The sequence below is a fragment of the Erinaceus europaeus genome, chromosome 8, assembly GCF_950295315.1.
Source record: "Erinaceus europaeus chromosome 8, mEriEur2.1, whole genome shotgun sequence".
Classification (NCBI taxonomy): Eukaryota; Metazoa; Chordata; class Mammalia; order Eulipotyphla; family Erinaceidae; genus Erinaceus; species Erinaceus europaeus.
This window is the reverse complement of record NC_080169.1, coordinates 102,378,847-102,402,901: the sequence shown is the minus strand read 5'-3', so window position 1 is coordinate 102,402,901 and position 24,055 is coordinate 102,378,847. Positions and strand designations below refer to the sequence as shown.

The window sequence follows — 24,055 nt, the reverse complement described above, 5'->3', positions numbered from 1 at the left end:
CCCAGCTCACTTCCTGTCAAGCCCAGAGGATGGGACATCCTGTTCCTGGGAGTCTCGACGTCTGCCTGGAGCTCTGGCTGTGACTCTGATAAGTGGACCTGTGTTGAAAAGGAGGGACTTGGGGGCCAGGCACTACCTGGCCCCCAAGTCCCTCCTGTTGTGCACCTCACCCTGTACCTGGTCATGGGGGAATCTTCATGGATGGTTGAACAGTGCCAGGGTCTCGCTCTCTTAGCCGCTCAAATTATTCTCTCTCTTTAAAAAAAAAATGCCTTGGGAGGATTGAGCCAAGGAGACCAGCCTGAAGTATCACTTATCCCCAATCTCTCTCTCTCTCTCTCTGTCACTGGGGCTTGGTGCAGGCATTAAGAATTCGCTGCTTGGGGGTTAGGTGGTAGCACAGCGGTTAAGGGCATATGGTGGCAAAGTGCAAGAACCCGCATAAGGATCCCGGTTCCAGCCCCGGCTCTCCCCCTGCAGGAGGGGTCGCTTCACAGGAGGTGAAGCAGGTCTGCAGGTGTCTGTCTTTCTCTCCCCCTCTCTGTCTTCCCCCCCTCTTTCCATTTCTCTCTGTTCTATCCAACAACAACAGTAATAACCACAACAATAAAACAAGGACAACAAAAAGGAAAAAATAGCTTCCAGGAGCAGTGGATTTGTGGTGCAGGCACCAAGCCCCAGTGATAACCCTGAAAACAAAAAACAAAGAAAAAGAATCCACTGCTCCCAGCGGTTTTTTCTTTTCCTCTCTATTTTATTGGATAGGACAGAAAGAAACTGAGAGAGGGAAAGTGAGAAAGACACCTACAGATATGCAGATGGGGATTGGAGGCTCAAGCTTGAGTCCTTGTTCAGGAATCCTTGCACATAATAAAACTATGCGTGTTTAACCAGAAGCGCCACTGCCCAGCCCCCCCGAGTTCATTCTCTGACAGGGGAGGGAGGTAAGGAAGGGAGGAAATGAGAGACTTAGTTTGCCTAACTTTCCCTGTCTAATGGGTCTGTTTTGTATTATTTGTTCATGTATTTTATTTTAATGAGAGATATAGAGAGAGACACGAAAACACTGTTCTGCTCTGGCTTATGGTGTGTGTGTGTGTGTGTGTGTGTGTGTAGGGGGGCTGGAACCTGGGACTTTGGAGCCTCAAGCTTGAGTCTCTTTGCATTACCATTATGCTATTTCTACACCCTTTAATTTAATTTAATTTTTAATTAAAAAAATTAGACCACTGTTACCGTCACTGGGGCTTGGTGCTGGCACTACAAATCCACCTCACCAATGGTCATCCCCACCCCACACATTTTCCCCAGAGCATTGATCAGCTCCGGCTTATGGTGGTGCAGAGGATTGAACCTGGAACTTTGGGAGCCTCAGGCATGACAGTCTCTTTGCATAACCATTATGCTATCTACCCCTACCCCGTTTTCCCCCTTTTCTACTTTATTTGATAGGACAGAGAGAAATTGAGAGGGGAGGGGAAGATAGAGAGCGAACAAGTCGCCACCTGCAGCAAGATCGCTTCACAAGTGGTGAAACAGGTCTGCAGGTGTCTATCTTTCTCCTTCTCTATCTTCCCCTCATCTCTCAATTTCTCTCTGTCATAGAAGACAAAAATGAAAAAAAAAAAAAAAAAGGTCACCAGGAGCAGTGAATGTGTAGTGCCATCACCTAGCCCCAGTGATAACTCTGACGTCAGAAAAAAAGGACACCTGCAGACCTGCTTCATAAAGTGTCCCCCAAAGGTGGGAGCCAGGGAGTCAAACCCTGGTTCTTGCACTCAACCTGATGTCCCACTGTCCTGTCCCCTAATTTTTTAAATTTTTAATTTTCTGAGAGGCCAGAGACAAATTGAGATGAAGGTAGAGATAGAGAAGGAGAGAATAAGGGAGAGAATAAGAGGCACCTGCAGACCTGCTTCACCGCTCGTGAAATTTCCTCCCCTGCAGATGGGGACTGAGGGTTTGTACAGTCTTTGTACCTGGTGATTGATGTGTGTGCTCAAACAGGTGTGTCGCCACTAAATCCTCCCCCTCACAACCCCCCCCCCCCCACTGGGGATTGAACCCAGAACTGGTATGCTTAACCAGTTGAGTTATTTTTATTTTCTGAACCAGTATTACTGGGTGCCGTGTTCGCAAGAAGAATCAAGAGCCCTGGCTTGCCAGGATACCCCTGCTAACAACTGCTCTTTCACTCTAAGTGGGGTGTGTGTGTGTGTGTGTGTGTGTGTGTGTGTGTGTGTGTGTGCGCGCGCGCAAACATGTGAGGACGTGTGTGTATGACAGCCTCACTGTGCACTGTTTGCAGATGGCTAAACCCTAGTCCCTGGTGCTCTCTTAGCCTTGGTATTGCTCTACATGGCTCCATAATGCCCTCTCCTGGTCAGTGCTTATCATTGCAAGTGCCTCCAAGGTGTTCTGGAACTAGAGCCAAGCCTCACAGTTCAAAGAGACGAGCCCTTTTTTGGCCACCTGTATTTATTTTCTCACAGCTGTTTTCTTTGGTGGGGTGGGGTGAGTGGGGTTCTATTTTGCTTGTGCATCCTGCATTGTACCTCTGGAGCCATCTTCCCAAACTTGAGGACTCTATTTTGCTGGGCTTTTCCAAGTGAACTTTGCAAAAGCATGCATTATGAGGGGGCAGTTTGCAAAAGGAACAGGGATACATGTTTCGGTGTGAGGACCCTGGGGAGCTTGAAACTTGAACTGAGAACGAGGGGTTGGAAACCTGAGGCCCAGGGAATGGGGGCAGATGGTACAGGCATCCCTGGAGGCTGCTGGGGATGGCTTCTCTGGTCCATGGAGGCAGGGGACAAAGGGCATCAGGTCAGAACTTTCAGGAGCACAAGAGTGAATGTCGGGAACCCTGGGATTCATACTTAACTTCTTTTTTAAAAATATTTTATTTATTTATTTCCCCTTTTGTTGCCCTTGTTGTATTATTATAGTTATTATTGTTATTGATGTCATTATAGTTATTATTGTTATTGATGGAGGTGTAGGCTGTTATTGATGTTATTATTGTTATTGATGTTATTATTGTTGTTGGATAGGACAGAGAGAAATGGAGAGAGGAGGGGAAGACAGAGAGGAAAGAGAAAGATAGACACCTGCAGACCTGCTTCACCGCCTGTGAAGCAACTCCCTTGCAGGTGGGGAGCCAGGGGCTCGAACCGGGATCCTTCAGCCGGTTCTTGAGCTTTGTGCCACTTGGGTTTAACATACTGCACTACCGCCCGACTCCCCGGGAACCCTGGGATTCCTAATGTCGATTACCTATATTACCTACTTATCTAATTACTAACAGGTAAGTATAAGACCAAATATATCAGAAATTCTTTGCCTCCTCTGTGGTTTTGTCTGGGCATCCAGGGATTTCTGGCTAGTATCAGACAGCAGGTAAAAAGACCCTCCAGGCTAAAAGAGGCCTCACCTAATACCCCTGAAGTATGCCTACATCCTTGGGTTAATGTCCAGAGTTAGCATCTGATCTAAGCATTAGAATTGGAGATCACAAGTCTGATATAGAAAGGCTTACATACTAAAAGATTATTAATTATGTACACTCTTAAGATGTTAACCTCAATCTATGGACCCATACCCAGTAAGCAGGTGAAGGAAGCAGTCCGCACTTTGAACACATAGCAAAACCTCATTGCAAGATGTACATTGTATGCTTGCCCTCTGGATTTCTCCTCTCACTGTCAATGATGTGATGAAGTAATTTTTTAAATGTTTTTTATTTTATTTATTTATTCCCTTTTGTTGCCCTTTTTATTGTCGAAGTTGTTGTTGTTGTTGATGTCATCGTTGTTGGATAGCACAGAGAGAAATGGAGAGAGGAGGGGAAGATAGAGAAGGGGAGAGAAAGATAGACACCTGCAGACCTGCTTCACCACCTATGAAGCGACTCCCCTGCAGGTGGGGAGCTGGGGGCTCGAACCAGAATCCTTATGTAGGTCCTTGTGCTTTGCGCCATGTGCGCTTAACCCGCTGCGCTACAGCCTGATTCCCGTGATTTTTTTTTTTAGTGATTTACAAAATTATAAGATAATAAAGGTATAATTCCACACTATTCCCACCACCAGGTTCCATATCCCCCTCCAGCAGATACAATTCTTCTCCCAAGGTTATAGCTATGAGTTCACTCCATATCATCCTTTTTTTTTCTTCTCTCTTCTTCTTCTCCTTCTCTTCCTCCTCTGCCACCTCCTTCTTTTCTTAGAGAACCCTCTATGTGTCTCATCTCGTCTCCTCTCCTTCATTCCCTTTGATAACCACGATATTTTTCACAAAGTCTAAGAGTTAACTTGGTTATTATTGCTCTTCGCAAGTTTGCTTGCTCTTGTTATTTATAGTCTGCATGAGTAGTTGCCTGTCATTTATTTCGTTTACTATTATAACCTTCAGTTCCCATCTGTTTTGTCTTGAGTGACACAATATCATCTTTTCTAATAGCAAAGTAATATTTCGTTGAGTATATACCCTGTAACTCCTTATCCAATCATATGTTGACGGGCATTTAGTTTGATTCTATATTTTGGCTCTTGTGAATAGGGTAGTCATAACTGTCACGTGTAGCATCTGGTCATCACAGTTCTATTTTTTAAAAATATTTATTTATTCCCTTTTGTTGCCCTTGTTTTATTGTTGTAGTTATTATTGATGTCATTTTGTTGTTAAAATTCGGAGGCTCTTGCTGGCCGGGCTGGCTTCACGGGCGGGTAACAGAGACGACCAGAGGCATACGGCTGGGCAGGGAAGCTGTATTTCTTTATTCAGGAACAATGATTCATAAACTAAACCAAACTAATCACCAAACAGAACTCTGCTGTCTCTTTGCGGCAGCGCAAGCACTCTCCCGAACTCTGAAACTCAGGAACTCTCTCTTACTCTGCAACTCTCGAACTCTGAAACTCTGGAACTCTGGAACTCTCTGCTGCCCCCGCGGTGGCACCAAGCACTCTCTCTTACTCTAGAACTCAGGAACTCTCCAACTGTGGAACTCTGTAACTCAGGCCGGGTTCCTAGGGGCGGGGCTAAGCGGCCCGCGAAACTAACTGGACTGATCCAATTCTCTTGGCGGGGGAAAACTACCCAATGTAAAGCATACAACAGTCATTATTGTTGGATAGGACAGAGAAATGGAGAGAGGAGGGGGAGAGAAAGACAGACAACTGCAGACTTGCTTCACCGCCAGTGAAGCGACTCCCCTGCAGGTGGGGACATGGTTCTATTTTTTATATTAATGAATTTTTATTTATTTATTGCACTATGTCTCCTTCCCCCCTCCCTTCACCACTCCCAAAGGTCTGTGTCCAGATCCCCACCCCTGTAAATAACCACTGTTAGTTCTCCCAGTCTTAGATAGAGGTTGACATTTTTTTGTCCTACATCGGTATGTTCGATTCTCTATATTCCGCACATGAATGAAAGCATTCTGTAGTTGTCCTTCACCTCCTTACTTGCTTCACTGAGCACAGTCTTCTCCAATTCCATCCACCTTATCTCAAATTGAGCATATGTCCCATAACTTTTTTATCCAGTCATCTGTCAAAGGACATTTTGGCTGTTTCCAGGTTTTTGCTATTGTGAATCAAGCTGCTATAAACACGGGGTTGGATGTAGCCTTTAAAACCAGTGTTCTTATTATACCTTTTGGGTTAATGCCTAGGAGTGGAATTGCTGGACCATAAGATGCTTCCCTTTGTATCTGACTAAGGATTCTCCACACTGTTCTCCATACACCAGCTGTGTAGTTGAGTTCCCCTCTCTCCACATCCTCTCCTCGTGTTTCATTGATGGAGCCCATTCTCACAGCTGTGAGGTGGAATCTCAGTGTGTTTGGAGCATTTCCACATGTGTCTGTGGGCCATGGGTATCTCTTTAGAGAACCGTCTACTCATATCTTCTGCCCACTTTTTTTTTAACTGCTTTGTTCTTGTTTTCTTTTTGTTGAACTGGATGAGTTCTTCATAGATGTTTGATATAGACTGCTTGTCTGGTGTAGTGTTCAAATATCTTTTCCCATTTGCTGGCTTTCCCATTCTTATGGAATTTTCTTCTGATATGTAGAAGCTTTCCAATTTGATATAGCTCCACTTGATATCACCCATTTTTTTCTTTATTAAAAAAATTTTTATTTATTTTAATATTTATGTATATATTCCCTTTTATTGCCCTTATTGACTTTATTGTTGTAGCTAGTAATGTTGTTATTGATGTTGTTGTTGTTGGATAGGACAGAGAGAAATGGAGAGAGGAGGGGAGAGAAAGATAAACAAACACCTGCAGACCTGCTTCACCGCCTGTGAAGCGACTCCTCTGCACGTGGGGAACCAGGGGCTCGAACCGGGATCCTCATGCCAGTCCTTGCACTAGGCACCACCTGCGCTTAACCCTCTGCGCTATTGCCCAACTCCCTATCACTCATTTTTTCTATATTGCTGCCTTTACTTCCTTTCTAAGTCACACCTACTCCTATTACTACTTCCAAATGTCCTTCCTTTTTTCCTATAAAGTAATTCCTCCCCCCCCCCTTTTCTTTTATACCTTCAGGGTTATCGCTGTGGCTTGGTGCCAGCACTACAAATCCACTGCTGCCTTTTCCCCCATTTTATTGCATTTGACAAAGAAAACTTGAGAGAGGAAGGGAGATAGAGAGAGGGGGAGTGAAAGATAGACACCTGCAGACCTGCTTTGTTGCTTGTGAAGCATTCCCCCCTGTGAGGAGCCCAGGGACTCAAACCGGGATCCTTTTCCTGGTCCTTATGTTTAGTACTATGTGTGCTTAATTGGGCACGCCATTGCCTGGCCCCCTAAAGTAATCTTTTCTATCCTACATCCGCCATGAAACCCCAGATCCCAGCAATTGAGGGGCATGGAGTAGATGAGGACAGGGCAAGCAAGGCTGGAGAGGTAACTGGGTTCCTGCCAGGTGACAGCCTTCACCCAGCCTTTGCCTCAAAAGGTACCCCCTCCCCCACCAAGCCATGGCTGTTGACATGTTCCTCCAGCTGACAAGCACCCCTGTTCTCTCCCTATGGTAGGTCAAGAGCCTTCCAGATGACAACTTGGTCAAACTTGTGTGCCAGGCAGCCAAACCCAGCTTTGACTCTCGTCGAGATGAATGCATTCTGCGGCTGGCACCTGTTCCAGAAAATGATTTTGTGGCTATCAAAGAGATCACCATCAGAAGTGAGTTGGGGCCCAGGGGGGAGTGAGCTGAGGTCTTCCATGGGGCCAAGATGGGACGGTGGGGAGTCAGGCACAGTGGGTTAAGCGCATGTGGCGCAAAGTGCAAGGACTGGCAGAAGGATCTGGTTCTGGCCCCCGGCTCCCCACTTGCAGGAGAATCGCTTCACAGGCGATGAAGCAGGTCTGCAGGTGTCTAACTTTTTCTCCCCCTCTCTGTCTTCCCCTCCTCTCTCCATTTCTCTCTTGTCCTATCCAACAATGATGACATCAATAACAACAATAATTTTTTTAAGACAACAAGGGCAACAAAAAGGAAAATAAATATAAATAAATAAATAAATGATGGGACCATGATGGGGAGAGGGGTCTGGGGCCCAGGGGTAGGCCACACTGTATAAAGCCACACCATAACCCAGGGCTGCCCCAAAGGGACCCCAGAGATGGAGGTGTAGGCTGTCCCCCTCTGCCTCCTGGGGGACCCAGTGTCCATCCATCCACTGCCATGCTCTCCTGGTTCAGCCCTGAAACTGCCTCTCTTCTCCTCCCCCACAGCAAAGCTCCCTCCCAAGGAAGTGTTTGAGTTGCTGAAGGACAAGTGGGATGACCTGAAAGTGGTGAGTGCCCGCCCTTCCCTCCACCCTCTCCCATGTGCTGGGCCGCTGGGGCAGGAGCCTGGCCCTGGCTTGTCCGCATGGGTCCACATGGCTTTGTGTCTTTCTGTGGAAGCTTTCTGAGAGGCGGGTGGAAACGACCCCAGAAAGCCCTGCATAGAAGAGCTCATAAGGGGCTCGGGAAACAGCATATTAGTTAAGCACAAAAGGCTCTCATGCCTGAAGCTCTGAGGCCCCGGGTTCAATCTCTAGCACCACCATAAGATAGAACTGAGTAATGCTCTGGTCTCTCTCTCTGAATCTTTCCCTCTGTATATCTCTCATTAAAATAAATAATTTTTAAAAATAAAAATAAAATAGAAGAGCTCATAAATAGGGACTGGGAGATAGCACACTCCACAAAGTGTATGACTTACCAGGCACAGGGCTCTGGGTTCAAGCCCCGGCACCAGGGCAAGCCCCATGGATGATCAAACTGTGTTGTGCTGTTTCCCTGTCTGTTCTGTCTTCTCTTTGTCTCTTCTGTGTGTGTCCCCCTTTCTGTTTCATTTTGTGTGTGTGTGTGTGTGTGTGTGTGTGTGTGTGTGTGTGTGTGTGTGTGTGTAATTTATTTTATGAGAATTTATTTAATGAGAAAAATACATATGTAGAGAGAGAAAGGGGCGGCCTGGTGGTGGTGCACCTGGTTAAGCATACACATTACCATGTGCAAGGACCTGGGTTTGAGACCCCACTACCCACTGATTCGGGGAAGCTTAAGTTTCTCAAGTGATGAAGCAAAATAAAAATAAAATAGAAGAGCATTTCTGCAGGTGTCTCTGTCTGTTTCTCTCCCTATCTCTTCCTCCCCTTTCAATTTCTCTCTGTCTCTATCCAATAATAAATAAATGAATAAGGCAACAAAAATGGGGGGGAAATGGTCTCCAGGAGCATTGGATTTGTAGTGCAGGCACTGAGCTTCAGCGATAACCCTGGAGGCAAGCAATAAATAAATAAATAAATAAATTTTTTTTTTAAAAAAATGGTCACTGGAAAACAACAAGGGCAACAAAAGGGAATAAATAAAATTTAAAAAAAAAGGTCACTGGGAACAGTGGATTCACCATACAGACACCAAGCCCCAGTGATAACCCTGGTGGCAGAAGAGAGAGAGAGGGGGAGAGAGAGTTTTGGGAGGTGGCACAGTGAATAAAGCATTGGACTCTCAAGCATAAGATAGAAGGAAAGAGGAAGGGAGAGAGATGCCAGGGCACTACTCAGCTCCTGGTTTATTGTATTCTTGCACATTGAACCTGGGACATCAGAGCCTCAGGGATGAGAGTCTTTGTAGAACCATTATACTACCTCCCCACTCCCTCTATTCCATTTCTCTCTTCTCTGTCTTGCTGTCTCTCTCTCTCTCTGAATTAAAAAGGGGTTGGGAGGGGCCAGGCAGTAGCGCAGCGGGTTAAGTACACATGGTGCAAAGGACCAGCGTAAGGATCCTGGTTCGATCTCCTGGCTCCCCATTTGCAGGGGAGTTGCCTCACAGGCGGTGAAGCAGATCTGCAGGTGTCTATCTTTCTCTCCCCCTCTCTGTCTTCCCCTCTCTTGATTTCTCTCTGTCCTATCCAGCAACAATGACAGCAATAAGAACAACAATAACAACAACAATGATAAACAACAAGGGGAAAAAATAGCCTGCAGGAGCAGTGGATTCATGGTGCAGGCACCCAGCCCCAGCAATAACCCTGGAGGCAAAAAAAGGGGGGGGGGGCTTGGGCCAAGGAGGCTACTCAGCCTGGCTGCACATGTCCAAAGCCTTGATGCCACACCCCAGTACCCTATTTAAATAAAAAAAAAAGAAAGGAAGGAAGCCCGCAGAGACATGGGAGTTGGGGAGTTCAGCTGAGGGTTCTAGGGCACCTCCTGGCAGCGCCCGCTCAGGCATGCTCTCCTCTGTGGCCAGGCGGGCATCAGTGACATGCGGCTGGGGGAGCAGGGTCCCCCAGAAGAGGCGGAGGACCGCTTCAGCATGCCACTCATCATCACCATCGTCTGCATGGCCTCCTTCCTGCTCCTCGTGGCGGCCATCTACGGCTGCTGCCACCAGCGCCTGTCTCAGAGGAAGGACCAGGTGAGCTGCCCCCTGCACCCGGAGCCCTGGTGCTCTCACCCTACTGCCACACGCCCCATGTCGAAGGAGAAAGCCTGGGGGCCTCGGGGGAATTTCTGCTGGACACTGCCCCCCCTGACAGAAAGGGACGAAGAAAGACGCAGGGGTGGGGGTGGCTGTTGTCATCTGTGTGAACTGAGCATGTCAGCCAGTGTTGGGACTTGGAGAATCAGGCCCCTGCCTGCCAGCTGGGTTAACTTCTTTTTCTTTTTTTTTTTTAATATTTATTTTATTTATTTATTCCCTTTTGTTGCCCTTGTTGTTTTATTGTTGTAGTTATTATTATTGTTGTTGTTGTTTGATAGGACAGAGAGAAATGGAGAGAGATGGGGAAGACAGAGAGGAGAGAAAGATAGACACATGCAGACCTGCTTCACCGCCTGTGAAGCGACTCCCCTGCAGGTGGGGAGCCGGGGGCTCGAACCGGGATCCTTATGCCGGTCCTTGTGCTTTGCGCCACCTGTGCTTAACCCGCTGCGCTACAGCCCGACTCCCCAGCTGGGTTAACTTCTACAGAACCACTGTGGAGATCCAATAGGAACAGGTCAGGGCGCAGCTATCAAGCCACACATTCTTTCATTCACTTTTCTAGAAGTTTCCTCATTGCTTCTAGAATCCCACCCGGATCTGTACTTCTCATCCTTGATGGTACACCACAGAGCACTTTAAAAAAAAAAAAAGTCAGCCAGGGAGACCGGGCAGTAGTGCACCAAGTTAAGCACACATAGCGCAAAGCGCAAGGACTGGCACAAGGATCCCGGTTCAAGCCCCCAGCTCCCCACCTGCAGCGGGGTCACTTCACAGGTGGTGAAGCAGGTCTGCAGGTGTCTTGTCTTTTTCTCCCCTCTCTGTCTTCTCCTTCTCTTGATTTCTCTCTGACCTATCCAACAACAACAGCAAAAACAACAACAATGGAAAAAGGATGGCCTCCAGAAGCAGTGGATTTGTTGTGCAGGCGCCAAGCCCCAGTGATAACCCTGGAGGGAAAAAAAAAAGTCAACATGGAAGTGAGATACCTGGTAGAGCTCACACATTACAGTCCACAAAGATCTGGGCTTAAGCCCGTGATCCCCACCTGCAGAGGGAAGCAGGGCTACAGCTCACTTGTTCTCTCTCTCTCTCTCTCTCTCTCTCTGTCTCTGTCTCTGTCTCTCTCTCTTCTGTCCCCTCTCAACTTCTCTCTGTAGCTGTCAAAAAGGAAAGAAAAAGGGTGAAAAATGGCCCCCAGCAACAGTGGATTTGTGGATTTTCATCTTGTAGGCATTGAGTCCCAGCAATAGCTCTGGTGGCAAAAAGAAAAGAAAAGAGAAGAAAAGCAAAGAGCCCAGCCCTAGCCTTGTCCTGTAGCAGTTGAAACAGAATTTCTAGATCAGTGTGCCATTAATCCTTAAAGAACAGAAATTTAAATGGTGGGTCCAGTTATGATAGATTTTTCTTTTCTTTTCCTAGTTTCTGCAACTGTAGATTCAGCCAGCCACCTGGATACTGACTGGGTGGATCCACTGATGCAGATCTGGACCTCGAATTAAATCCATCTTGAGTTTTCAGCCTCTGGGGTGAAGGAAAGACCAGTGCTTTTGCCCTCTGCCTTACTTAAAGTTCAGTTGCGTTGCTCCAAAGCCGCCAGGCCACGTTGTCCATAAAGCCAGGGAGGAAGCACTGTCTAGATAGGTCTTCACCAAAGAAGAGGTGGCTCTGTGCCTATCTGATGGCACAGAAGCCTTCCCACTTCCTCAGGCTGGGGTGAAGCATGAGATAGAGGTTTATGGGGCAAGAAAGGGAGGGAAGGGGTGAGAGAGTGGAGGCCTCTTGGAGAGCAGATTCCACCTCCACAGACTTAGCTGGTGGCCAGCAGGGCGAAGGACAGGGGTTGCTGGGGACTGTAGTGGGCAAGCCCTCAGCTGCTCCTCCTAATGAGATTGGCCAGTGGGCCAGGTGGCCTCACGTCCTCCAAATTGGAGGTCCTGGATGGGGTGGGGGTACCTGTGAGTTTGGGCCAGTCACCCACAAGAATCCTGTCTCCCCCACACAAGCAACGACTCACAGAGGAGCTGCAGACGGTGGAGAACGGTTACCATGACAACCCCACACTAGAAGTGATGGAGACCTCCTCAGAGATGCAGGAGAAGAAGGTGGTCAGCCTGAACGGGGAGCTGGGGGACAGCTGGATCGTCCCTCTGGACAACCTGACCAAGGATGACCTGGACGAGGAGGAAGACACGCACCTCTAACCCGTGGGCAGCCACGTGACCGCCTCAAGTGCCGTGGAGACGGGGAGGAGGATGCTCCCTGCACAGGAGGGGGAGATCTGAGGAGAACTCCAAGACTTCGAGGGGTGGGGGTCCCTCCTCTCAATCCCCCCCCCACAGGGGCCTTACTTTTTTCCTTCCACCCCTCCCCCCCACCCCAAGCTGAACAAGTCACATTCTGTCTAGATTCCTCTTGTAAGATAGCCCACTAGTGCCAGAGCTCACGCTGCAGGGAGAGAGGGAGTAGGGAAGGAGCCAGGTCAGACCTTGGGAAGCTCCTGGGAGAACCCACTACATTCCACACAGGAGGTGGCTCTGGCCAGAGGCAGGAGGACAGCCCAGATGATCCCTTTCTTCAGTCCAGTGCTCAGGGCTGAAGCTCCCTAGACTGGCAGATGGGGTGTGGACAGGAGAGGAGGCCCAGCTCCAGGGCCAGTGGGCTCTCCTTCCCAGCCCTGTCTGCCAGTGCTCCTGTCATCGCCTCTGTCCTCCTTCCGCTCCTCACTTTGTCCCAGGGCTTTAGGGGCTCATATCATTTGTAACCTAGAACTCCTGATTCTGAGTTCTGCTTTTCTTGCATTTACACAGTGAGCTTGGAACTGACTTCCAGTGTGAAGCAGGTTTGCTGAAGGGACAGCTACAGGTGGAGACAGAATTGGGTGCCCTCCACCCCCTAACCCCCTCCCAGATCAGGGTGGTCTTGGACCACCCACACCCCCATCTATAAGTGGCTCCCCCAGAGCACTCTGGTTCTCCCACCCTGTGCTGGGGACTGGAATCTATGACAGCTCCTGGCCCTGTTCCAAGGCTCACTGTCCGCCTCTTGGGGCCCGGAGAGTGGGGATAACCAGGCAGGTTATCAGGGCTGTAGCTTTAGGACAGGCTCCTCCCTCCCTGGGACCCCCGTCAGCACACACGTCTTCAGAGACAATCCACGGAAACAGCCCAGGAGGCAAGGCTTGCCTCTCCATTCCATAGGAAACTCAGGGCCTGTTCATCACCGAGCAAAGTCTTGTCATGTTTGTCTGTCTGTCTTTCCTCCCCATCTACCGAAAGCCAAAGCTCAGATTGCTGGGGAGACTGTTCCCTTAGCACTCCCCACCTCACCCCCAACTCTGGCTCCTATGTGTCACTGGGCAGTAGTGGCCAAGAACGCATTGTAAAGAACAGCACACACACACAGACACACACACACACACACACACACACACACACACCCAGGGTTGGCACTCTGTCCCTGGTCACTGGGCTATGTCCTTCTCTCTGCCCCCTGTGGGGCTCCCCACTTCTCCTCCAGATGCTCTGGTGGCATCTCAGGGAAATAGCACTGTCTTGTCCCCCCTTTCACCAATGAAATTCTGGGGTATGGGGAGCCTCAGATGGAATGCCTTGTGGGGTTCTTTCTGGCCTTGGGTCTTGGGCTTTTATTCCAGGGCTTAAATTCCCTGGTACTGGCTATAACCAAGGGTCTGGATGACTTAGAAGAACACTTGTCATTTCAGGCCCATGGAACAGGCCATCTGCTTCGGGCAAGGTGACTTTGTGAGAGAGGGCAGGGGGGTGGGGGCTTAGGAGGAAGCTCGACACCATGCCCTGGCTGAATGGTTCTGTGAAGTCTTACACCTTTGCTATCCTAGGGGAGGGGGCAAGGAAGCCCACCCCCTTACTCCCCACGTGAGCTTCTCAAGAGCTGAGGGAGATGCTAGGCTACCAAGGAGCCCCAAGTATCAAGTATAAGCCCCAAGTATTGCCCTGGTCATCTAGAACTGAGAGACTGGGCAGTACAGGGTCAGTACCCAGTGAGGAGGAAATGGTGGAAATCTCGCTAGGCTGAGGCAAAGGCTGTTAGCTTCCTCCCTGCCCAAAAGTTGGTCTCTTCTTGGCCACACCTCACCAGCCAGACCTCTGCTTACACACACACACACACACACACACACACACACACACACACTACACACTAACTAGAGACTTACCTAGAATTTCTCGGGGAGAGAAATGCTGAGGTCTGTTTATGCCACCAGACATCTGTGTCATCAAAGGCCATCAGCCTTGTCAGCATCTTTATCCTACACCGTGTGCGGTTCTAAACAATATCCTGTAATGCAGATTCTGGGGCTGAGACAAGAACACTAGGATCTCTACTGGATTCGAAGCACATCATTGGCCAAGAGAGATGGTCAGATACTCATTTCAGTGTCAAGCCCCAAATGCTAGCCCAGCCCAGACTCCGGGTGTTGGGACAAGGTCCCCTGGGACACATGTATACAGGTGGGTGGGAGAGGAGCAGGGGTGTTGAGGGATGAGTCTGGAATATTCTTGGCGTGGTGGAACAGAATATGAGTTTAATCTAATCTAGCCACATCACAGGAGCCTCTGCATCCCTTCTTGCTAAGAAAGTTTATTTAAACTACTTCTGAAGCTTTATCCTCTTGAACAATATACTGGAGAAACTTGGAAAAGCTAGTTCAAGTTGATACATCTATACATATATGGGGGTAATGTAAATATTGGGGTCACATGTCAACCCCCCTGCACTGCTTTAAGTGAATATATTTTGGGGAAGTTTTTTGTTTAGCTAAGGGAATGGCTTTTTTTGTTGTTGTTTTGTTCTTCCTCCCCTGTGCTGAATAGGAATGTAAATATCTATTTTACTAGCCATGATAAGCTTCTGGTTTTTCGTTCATGAAAAATGGAATATGAGACAGGCTGATGGCAAAAGATTTGTCTTGCAGATGAAGCATTTTTAATTATTATTATTTTTTTTTAAGTATGACCCTTCAAGCCTACCCTACCTTCCACCCCTCCATGAAAAGTCCTAGTCAGATTTACTGGAGTCATTAAACACTGGATAGAAAGTGATATTCTTGTCTTAGGGAGAGGGTTTTAGAGACCCAGTTCCATCTTTTTTACAGAAAAGAAAGGGTGCAAAGTCCAGAAGGGTAAAGTGATTTAGCCCAAATCAAAAGCATAAAGTTAGTGACAGGAAACAGATTCAAACTCAGGCCCAAAGGTTGTGCAGTGTCGTGCTGTGTGCTCTAGAAGGAATCAGAAAACTAAGGGCAGACCCAAGGGGGTGATGAACCGAGTTTCCTTCCTTGCTCCTCCTGCAGTAAGGGTAGAGAAGCGGTGGAGACAAAGCTAGGACCCTCCTCGGTTATTTAGGGCTGACTTAATGAACAATGCCTTCTGCCAACAAACAATTTCTTCCTGAATGAGCTTTGAACCATGGGTTCTCTGCTAGCTGGGCTAAGGATCTAAGGGGCCAGGGAAAGGGAAGGACAGGCTCTCCCAGGTTTGTCACTAGGTGGTTCTTTCCGGTGTGACAGTGCTACACACCAGGGGCTGGGAGCGACTGTCCTATGGGATGTGGAGCTTACTGTTATTTGTGGATGTTTCCGACCCTTTGCCCAGAAGATTGGGGGGAAGCCATGTGTCTTAGAGAACAGGGGTCTGCAGTACACTGGCATTTACTGAGAAACTGGTTTGTAAAGACTATCTAATTATTGCCATTTTTTTCTTACGAAAGCATATTTTGGAAAATTGTATACTGTCAATTAAAGTGCTTTTGTGTACACTGGTCCATGCCCTGGTATTTTGTTTAGTTTGGTTTGGTTCGGCTGATTTTCTATTAGTTCTGTTTTGTTTTTGCTGGTTGTCTTTTTTTTTTTTTTTTAACTTGTGCATGAGGCTTGTCACTGAACCATGAAGGAGACGAGACACCCTGGTGAGTGTGGCCAGCGGTTCTCCCAACGGAGCTAGAGGGTCCAGACTGCAGAGCAGGGAAACTGGAGGTGGAGACTGTCTCTTAAGTTAGTTCAGGAGACCTCATTCCTCTACAACATGACTTCTTCAACACTTTATCCTTCCACCAGCAAAGATCCCAAAGGTGACTCATGGTGGTGCCGGGAACTGAACCTGGGACCTCTGGGCCTCAGGGATGGAAGTTCAGTGAATAACCACTGTGCTATCCTGGTGTAAAAAGACCTTTTTTCCCCACCTGAAGGTGAGTCGCTTCACAGGCGGTGAAGCAGGTCTGCAGGTGTCTATCTTTCTCTCTCAGTCTCTGTCTTCTTCTCCTCTCTCCGTTTCTCTTTGTCCTACCCAACAACGATGACATCAATAACAACAACAACAATAAAACAACAAGGGCAACAAAAGGAAATAAATAAATAAAATAAATACTTTTTAAAAGGATCTTTTAATTTTTTTTACAACCTGATCTTTTATCTGATAAGACAGAAATTGAGGGGGGGAGAAAAGAGACACCTGTAGCATTGCTTTGCCACTTGACGTTCCCCCTCCACCTCACCTCTGCAGTTGGGGATGGGGATCAAGGGTTAAACTCTGGTGTGTGTACATAGTAGCAAGTGCATTTAACCAGCTGCACCACCACCTGGCCCCATAAAAAGATCTTTTTATTTATTTATTTTCCCTTTTGTTGCCCTTGTTTTTTACTGTTGTTGTAGTTGTTATTGTTGTTATTGATGTCATCATTGTTAATAGGACAGAGAAATGGAGGGGGGGGAAGAAAGATAAGACACCTGCAGACCTGCTTCACCGCCTGTGAAGCAACTCACCTGCAGGTGGAGAGCCAGGGACTCGAACCAGGATCCTTAGGCAGGTCCTTGCACTTCGCGCTACGTGCAAAAAGGATCTTTTTAAAAAGGAGTTATCCCCATTCTAGCATTTGTAAGGATTTGTTTGCTTGTCCCAAGAAGCCTCAGCCCACCCCTTACCTAGAGGTATAGGGAGAAACGAGGAGCTTCCCCAAAATGCCAAAAGGAATCACTTGGAATCACTTCGAGACTGTCTGGTTCCCTTCTTGGCCCAGGGGGCTATTCTGTACAAAAGCCTGTGCACCTGTTAAAGGGGAAAGGCTCATTGCCAGCTTGCAGCAGGGGACCTACCTGTGCAGTGAATCTGGCTTCCAACCTCTTCTGTTTGCCTGGGATCCTAAACTTAGAACACTGAAAAGCGGAATAAAAAAAAAAAAAGATGTCTTTATTTGTTTATGAGAGAGGAAGAACCAGAACATCTATCTGGTATATGTAGTAACAGAGTTCAGACTTGAGACCCCAAGCACAAAAAGCCTGTGCCCCTCAACTGCACCACCTCCAAAGCCAACCATAAAACTCAATATACATATACATACATTTGTTTTATTTTAATGAAAAACAGATACACCAGAGCACTGTTCAGTTCCAACTTATGGTGGTGCAGGGGATTGAACCTGGGACCCTGGAACTTTAGGAATGAAAATCTATTGTTATTATTTTGCCACCAGAGTTATTGCTGGGGTTTGATGCTGGTGCTACGAATCCGCTGTCCTGGTGGCCTTTTTTTTTTTTATTTCCTTCTACTTTATTTGTATTTGACAAGACAGAGAAATTGAGAAGGGAGAGGAACTAGAGACCGAGAGAGAAAGATAAACACCTGCAGACCCGCTTCATTGCATATGAAGCGTCCTCCTTGCAGGTAGGGATCAGGGGCTTGAACCCAGATCCTGGTTGGTGCATGGTGATATGTGCGCTTAAGCAAGCGCATCACTACCTGGCCCTCTAAAAGTCTTTTTACATAAGTCTTTTATATGCTATCTCTCCAGCCCCACACAACTTTTTTTTTTAATGTATATATAATTAGGACCTGTCCTAATTATATATACATTATATATAATTGGGAAGTTAAGCACAGAAACAATTCATTTTTGAGATGATGTAACTCTTTGTTTTACTTATTGGATGGAGAAGGGAAGAGAAAAGGGAGAAACTTGAAGCACTGTTTCACTGTCTATGAAGCTTCCCCCACTGCAGGTAGGGTCCAGGAACTTGAACCCAGGTCCTTGCATACTCAAACATGTGCTTTACTGGGTCTTCCACTGCCCAACCCCTGACACAACTATGTAAATGGCAACATAGTAGGCTTCTCCCTGAAACCCTGCCTCCCCTGCCTCAGTACCACCACCACAACCAATCACACTTCTAGGACACAACTGTGGGTTATAGGATATGCTTTTCCTTTTACATGAACATACTGAGAGGCAGTTAACGCCCTAAAGGGTAGGCCCTAGCTGAGTCCAAGGGTATTTTGAGGTTAACTTGAAGAGTCTGCCAGGGTACAGAAAGGGCTGCAAGGACCAGGAACTCCACAGGCCCTTGGCTCTGTTGAAGGCTGTCTGTTCTAAGAAGAGAATGACTCACAGATTATTGCTGGCTGCACTTGAGACCTCAGGCTCCATTCTCTTCCTGAAGAGGTCATTCACCCTGCTCCCTGCCCCAGCCGCTAGCCCAGAGGCACCCTGTTCCTGTTGGCGTGTTTTTGTTTTGTTTTTAATTTGCTATGCCTCTTTGTCACTTATAAAACTTAAAAACCTTTAAGCTCACGGTGGCGCAAAACGCAAGGACCAGCATAAGGATCCAGGTTCGAGCCCCCGGCTCCCCACCTGCAGGGGAGTCACTTCACAGGTGGTGAAGCAGGTCTGTAGGTGTCTATCTTTCTCTCCCACTCTCTGTCTTCCCCTCCTCTCTCCATTTCTCTCTGTCCTATCCAACAATGACGATAGCAATAACAACAACAATGACTACAACAATAAAAAACAAGGGCTAGAAAATGGAATAAATAAATATTTTTTAAAAACCTCCCCCAGGGGAGTCGGGCTGTAGCGCAGCAGGTTAAGCGCAGGTGGCGCAAAGCACAAGGACCGGCATAAGGATCCCGGTTCAAACCCCGGCTCCCCACCTGCAGGGGAGTCACTTCACAGGCGGTGAAGCAGGTCTGCAGGTGTCTAGCTTTCTCTCCTCCTCTCTGTCTTCCCCTCCTCTCTCCATTTCTCTCTGTCTTATCCAACAATGACAACAACAATAATAACTACAACAATAAAACAACAAGGGCAACAAAAGGGAATAAATAAATAAAATAAATTAAAAAAAAAAAACCTCCCCCGGTTTATAAGCCTTCCTCCCAAACTATGTACTCTTATACCCTAAGGGGGTGGGGGGAGAGTAAATAAGGAATGGCTGTTATAATTAATACTAGTGGTAGATACTAGTATTAGTATCACTAGTGTTAGTATCAGATCACTAGTGTTTTTTTTTAAGACCTAAGGACTTATAAGGGACCAGGTGGTGGCGCACTTGGTTGAGCGCACATGTTACAGTGCGCAAGGACCCAGGTTCAATCCCCTGGTTCCCTACCTGCAGGGGGAAAGTTTCACAAGTGGTGAAACAGTGCTGTAGGTGTCTCTCTGTCTCTCACCCTCTCTATCTCCCCCTTCCTCTCAATTTCTGGCTGTCTCTAGTCAATAAATAAATAAAGATACTAAAATAAAAAAAAAAAAAGACCTAAGGACTTACAGATTAAAAAGATAAAAAAAAAAAAAGGTGAGGGGAGGTGGTGGCACACTGACTGAACGCACATGTTACCATACGCAAGGACCCAGGTTCAAGGCCCTGGTCCCCAGCTACATGGGGAAAGCTTCACAAGCAGTGAAGCAGGGCTGCTGTTGTCTCTCTTTCACTCTGTCTACCCTTCCCCTCTCAATTTCTCTCTGTTCTATCAAGATAAATAAAATTTTTTTAGATAAATAAAGACAATGAAGGGGGGTGGGGCGGTGGCGCACTGGGTTAGTCCCAAGTAGTACAAAGTGCAAGGATCCCAGTTCGAGCCCCCGGCTCCCCACCTGCAGGGAAGTTGCTTCACAAGCACTGAAGCAGGTCTGCAGGTGTCTTTCTCTCCTCCTCTCTGTCTTCCCCTCCTCTCTCCATTTCTCTGTCCTGTCCAACAACAACAACATCAATAACAACAACAATAATAGCTACAACAATAAAACAACAAGGGCAGCAAAAAGGGAATAAATAAATACATTTTTAAAAAGGATTTAAAAAAAATCACTGAGGAGTTCATGCCAGCTCTTTCAAATTACCCTCCTGATTTCCACTTCTGAAACAGCAAAGCAGGTGTCTTTCTCTCCCTATCTCCCCCTCCTCTCTCAGTTTCTCTCTGGCCTATCCAGTAAAATGAAAAAGGATAACCCTGGAGGGAGGGGGAGAGAGAGATGGTGCCCCAGAGGCCAGGTGGTAGCGTACCTGGTTGACTTGCATATGTTACAATGTGCAAGGTCCCGAGTTCAATTGCCTGTCCCCCTCCTGGGGAAAAGCTTCCCAAGTGGTAAAGCGGGTCTGTAGATGTCTTGTTCTCTTTCCTTATCTCCCCCTCCCTCTTTATTTCTCCCTGTCTCTATCCAATAAATAAGTAAACAAAATAATTTTCAAAAATAAAGTCCCACATGGGACAGACTTCTTCAGCTGCCAACCCTGTATTAGATGAAGAGCCAGAGAAATGTCCCCTCACTTTTTTTTTTTTTGAGAGACATATGCTTAAGTGTGGTAAAGAACTCTGCTTCATTCACTTTTTCAGTTGATTAACTCTTCTCTGCTTTTGCTTTACCTTTAAAAAGCACATCATCCTTTCTGGATGTGGATTTATTCACATTGTCAGTTCAGATGCTCACTGAAACAGGAAGCTCTTTATGGTAATGGATAGGCTTCAACTGTCCTACATGGTGTTGATAAAAATTCTGCAAATTCAAATGTGTCGTTGAGATTCCAGTGACCTAATACAGCAATTCCCTAAAGCTCCTAGTTCAGGCTTAAAAATACATATTAGAGGGAGTCAGCTGGTAGCACAGTGGGTTAAGCACAGGTGGCACAAAGTGCAAGGACCAGTGTAAGGATCCTGGTTCGAACCCCAGCTCCCCACCTGCAGGGGAGTCACTTCACAAGAAGTGAAGCAGGTCTACAGGTGTCTATCTTTCTCTCTCCCTCTCTGTCTTCCCCTCCTCTCTCCATCTCTTTCTGTCCTATCCAACAACAATGACATCAATAACAACAATAATAATAACTACAATAATAAAACAACAAGGGCAACAAAAGGAAAGAAAAAAAGATACATATTAGGAGAATTAAGACAGCCTGTCTAGAACAGGACAGTATTAACGGAATATAAATAAGGGTAGTGACAACATGATTAATAGTTTCTTTTTCCTTTACACTTAGTAATTTTTGTGATATTTTATTTATTTATTGGAGAAAGAAATTGAGGGGGAAGCGGAAGGTAGAGAAGGGGGGGAGAGAGAGAGAGAGAAACGCCTGCAGTACTTGCTTCACTGCTTGCAAAGCATTCTTTCAGGTGGAGACTAGGGGCTTGAACCCAGGTCCTTGTGCACTGTAACATGTACACTCAATGGGGTAAGCTACACCCAGCCCTCTACACTTAGGAGTTTTCTATAATGAACATGTATTTTTATAACCATGGAAACCTATAATTAAAGTCCCTTAAGGGGTATTTAACACTTTGCAAGCTTCAGATGAGATGGCTGCAGTAACGTCATGGTTCCTGTACAGACGCTTTCAGAGAGAAGACACTAGCCACCGCCACCGCCACCGCCACAGTGCGCAAAGCTGGCTAGAGATTCTCTTGGCCATGGTTGGAGCTTTATCTTCTTCCTCAGTCTCGTTTCTTATTCAGCGTTAGTTCTGAGGGTCTATCTCTATCCACGAGATCTTTATGTCTGGTCACAGAGTGCTTCTAATTTATGGAAGGAATAACAGTTGATTAAAAAAAAAAATCTAACATCTCCCTCAAGCAACTTGCAAAAATACCAATTTTGGAAAGATGGAATAATGTCTGATATTTAGGCTAAGATAATAAAATGAGAGCCTCAGATTAGTTTATCTGTATTCTTTTTCTGAGCTCAGACCTGACAATGGAGGAATACTCTCTCTCTCTGGATTCTACTTATAGAAAAATGTCATTGTTATGCAATTTTTTTATTTTTTAAATTATCTTTATTTATTTGATAGACACAGCCAGAAATCAAGAGGGAAGGGGGTGATAGAGAGAGAGAGAGAGCTGCAGCCCTGCTTCACCACTTGCGAAGCTCTCCCCCTGCAGGTGGGGACTGGAGAATCGAACCTGAGTCCTTACGCACCATAACAAGTGCGCTTAACCAGGTGCGCCACAACCTGGCCCTGTTGTACAATTTCTAAGCTGAGCTGGAAATCATACACAAAGGAAAATTAACAATACTATGCTATCTAACTAATTCATTTCAAAAGGCATTTCACACAAGTCAAAAAAGCTGGTTTAAAGAATAATTTAGGGGGTCGGGCTGTAGTGCAGTGGGTTAAGCGCACATGGCACGAAACTTGAGGACCAGCGTAAGGATCCCTGTTCGAGCCCCTGGCTCTCCACCTGCAGGGAGGTCTGAAGGTATCTATATTTCTCTCCCCATCTCTGTCTTCCCATTCTTTCTCCACTTCTCTGTCCTACCCGGCAACAACAACATCAATAACAACAATAATAATAACCACAGCAATGATAAAAGCAACAAGGGCAACAAAAAGGGAAAAATAAATAAATAAATAAAATATTTTTAAAAAGAATAATTGGGTGGACAGTGGTGTACCTGGTTAAGCACACATAACACCATGTACAAGAATCTACATTCAAGCCCCTGCTACCCACCTGTGGGGGGAGGGGGGCATTTCACAGGTGGCAAGGCAAGTCTGCAGGTGTTTATCATTTTTTTTAATATAGACTTTCTTTTTTAGCATTTCGGTTTTTAAAATTTTTTATTATCTTTATTTATTGGATAGAAACAGCCAGAAATCAAGAAGGAAGAGTTAATCTAGAGGGAGAGAGGCACCTGCAGCCCTGCTTCACCACTGGAAAAGCTTTCTCCCTGCAGCTGGGGACCAGAGGCTCCAACCTGGGTAACATGTGCGTTCAACCAGGTGCACCACCACCCGACCTCCAGGCGTCTACCTTTCTATCTCCCTTTCTATCCCTCCATTTCTCTCTGTACTGTCGAATAAAATAGAAAGGGAAAAAATAGAAAGAATGGCTGCCAGGAACCCCCGGGGGTTTGTAGTGCTGACACAGAGCCTCAGCAATAACCCTGGTGGCACAAAAAGGAGAAAAACGAAAAGAAAGAAAAGAAAAGAAGAAGAGAAAAAAGAAGAATCCAATCACAGCATCTCTTGTCCAGGGCAAACGTAATCACAAAGGAGGTCATTTTGATTTGTCTATGTGGGTGGTTTACAGTCGAAGAAGAAAAGAGTTGACAACTGATCAGTCACCAGAATTGTTTTTTCTGTGAAAGGGGAAAAAAAAACTCTAGAAGAGTAAGTGCATGACTTTTTATTTTATTTTACTTTATTTTACTTACCAGAGCATTGCTCAACTTTGGTTTATGGTGGTGTGGGGAATTAAACCCGAGACTTCAAAGCCTCAGGCATTTGAGTCTATTTGAGTAACCATTATGCTATCTACCCTCCGCCCTGTCTTCTGACTTTGTATTCAAGCTTTCCCAAAGTTAGGAGTGCACTAGAATTTCTTTTTTTAAACAATTTTTCTAATCTTTATTTGTTTATTTTGAATAGAGACAGAGAGAAATTGTGAGGGGAGGGGGAAATAGTGCAGGAGAGAGACAGAGAGACACCTGCAGACCTGCTTTACCACTCATGAAGCTTTCTCCTGCAGGTGGTGACCAGGGGCTTGAACCCAGATGCTTGCACATTTTAATTGTGTGTGCTTAACCAGGTGCACCACCGCCTGGCCCTTGCACTAGAATTTCTAAAGCAGGCAATTAAAAAAAAAAGAAAAAAAGAATGAAAGTAAGAAAGAAAGAAAGAAGGAAGGAAGGAAGGAAGGAAGGAAGGAAGGAAGGAAGGAAAAGGAAAAAAAAGAAAGAGGCGCTGGGAGGACATCATAGTGGTTATGTAAGACTTTCATGCTTAGAGGTCCCAGAACCAATTCTTGGCACCCCTCAAGCCAGAGCTGAGCAG

At 46.4% G+C, this 24,055-nt stretch overlaps 1 protein-coding gene across 1 annotated transcript in view; it reads left to right on the top strand.

Annotated features, from left to right (window-relative positions):
- Nucleotides 1–15,784, top strand: part of PODXL (podocalyxin like) — an 88,918-nt gene extending 73,134 nt beyond the window's left edge. Inside the window, exons 5-8 of the mRNA XM_016188614.2 lie at nt 7,050–7,197; nt 7,750–7,811; nt 9,757–9,924; nt 11,997–15,784. Coding sequence (XP_016044100.2) covers nt 7,050–7,197; nt 7,750–7,811; nt 9,757–9,924; nt 11,997–12,194 — 576 coding nt within the window. The 3' untranslated portion in view covers nt 12,195–15,784. The remainder of the gene's footprint in view (nt 1–7,049; nt 7,198–7,749; nt 7,812–9,756; nt 9,925–11,996) is intronic.
- Nucleotides 15,785–24,055: the final 8,271 nt, after the last annotated feature.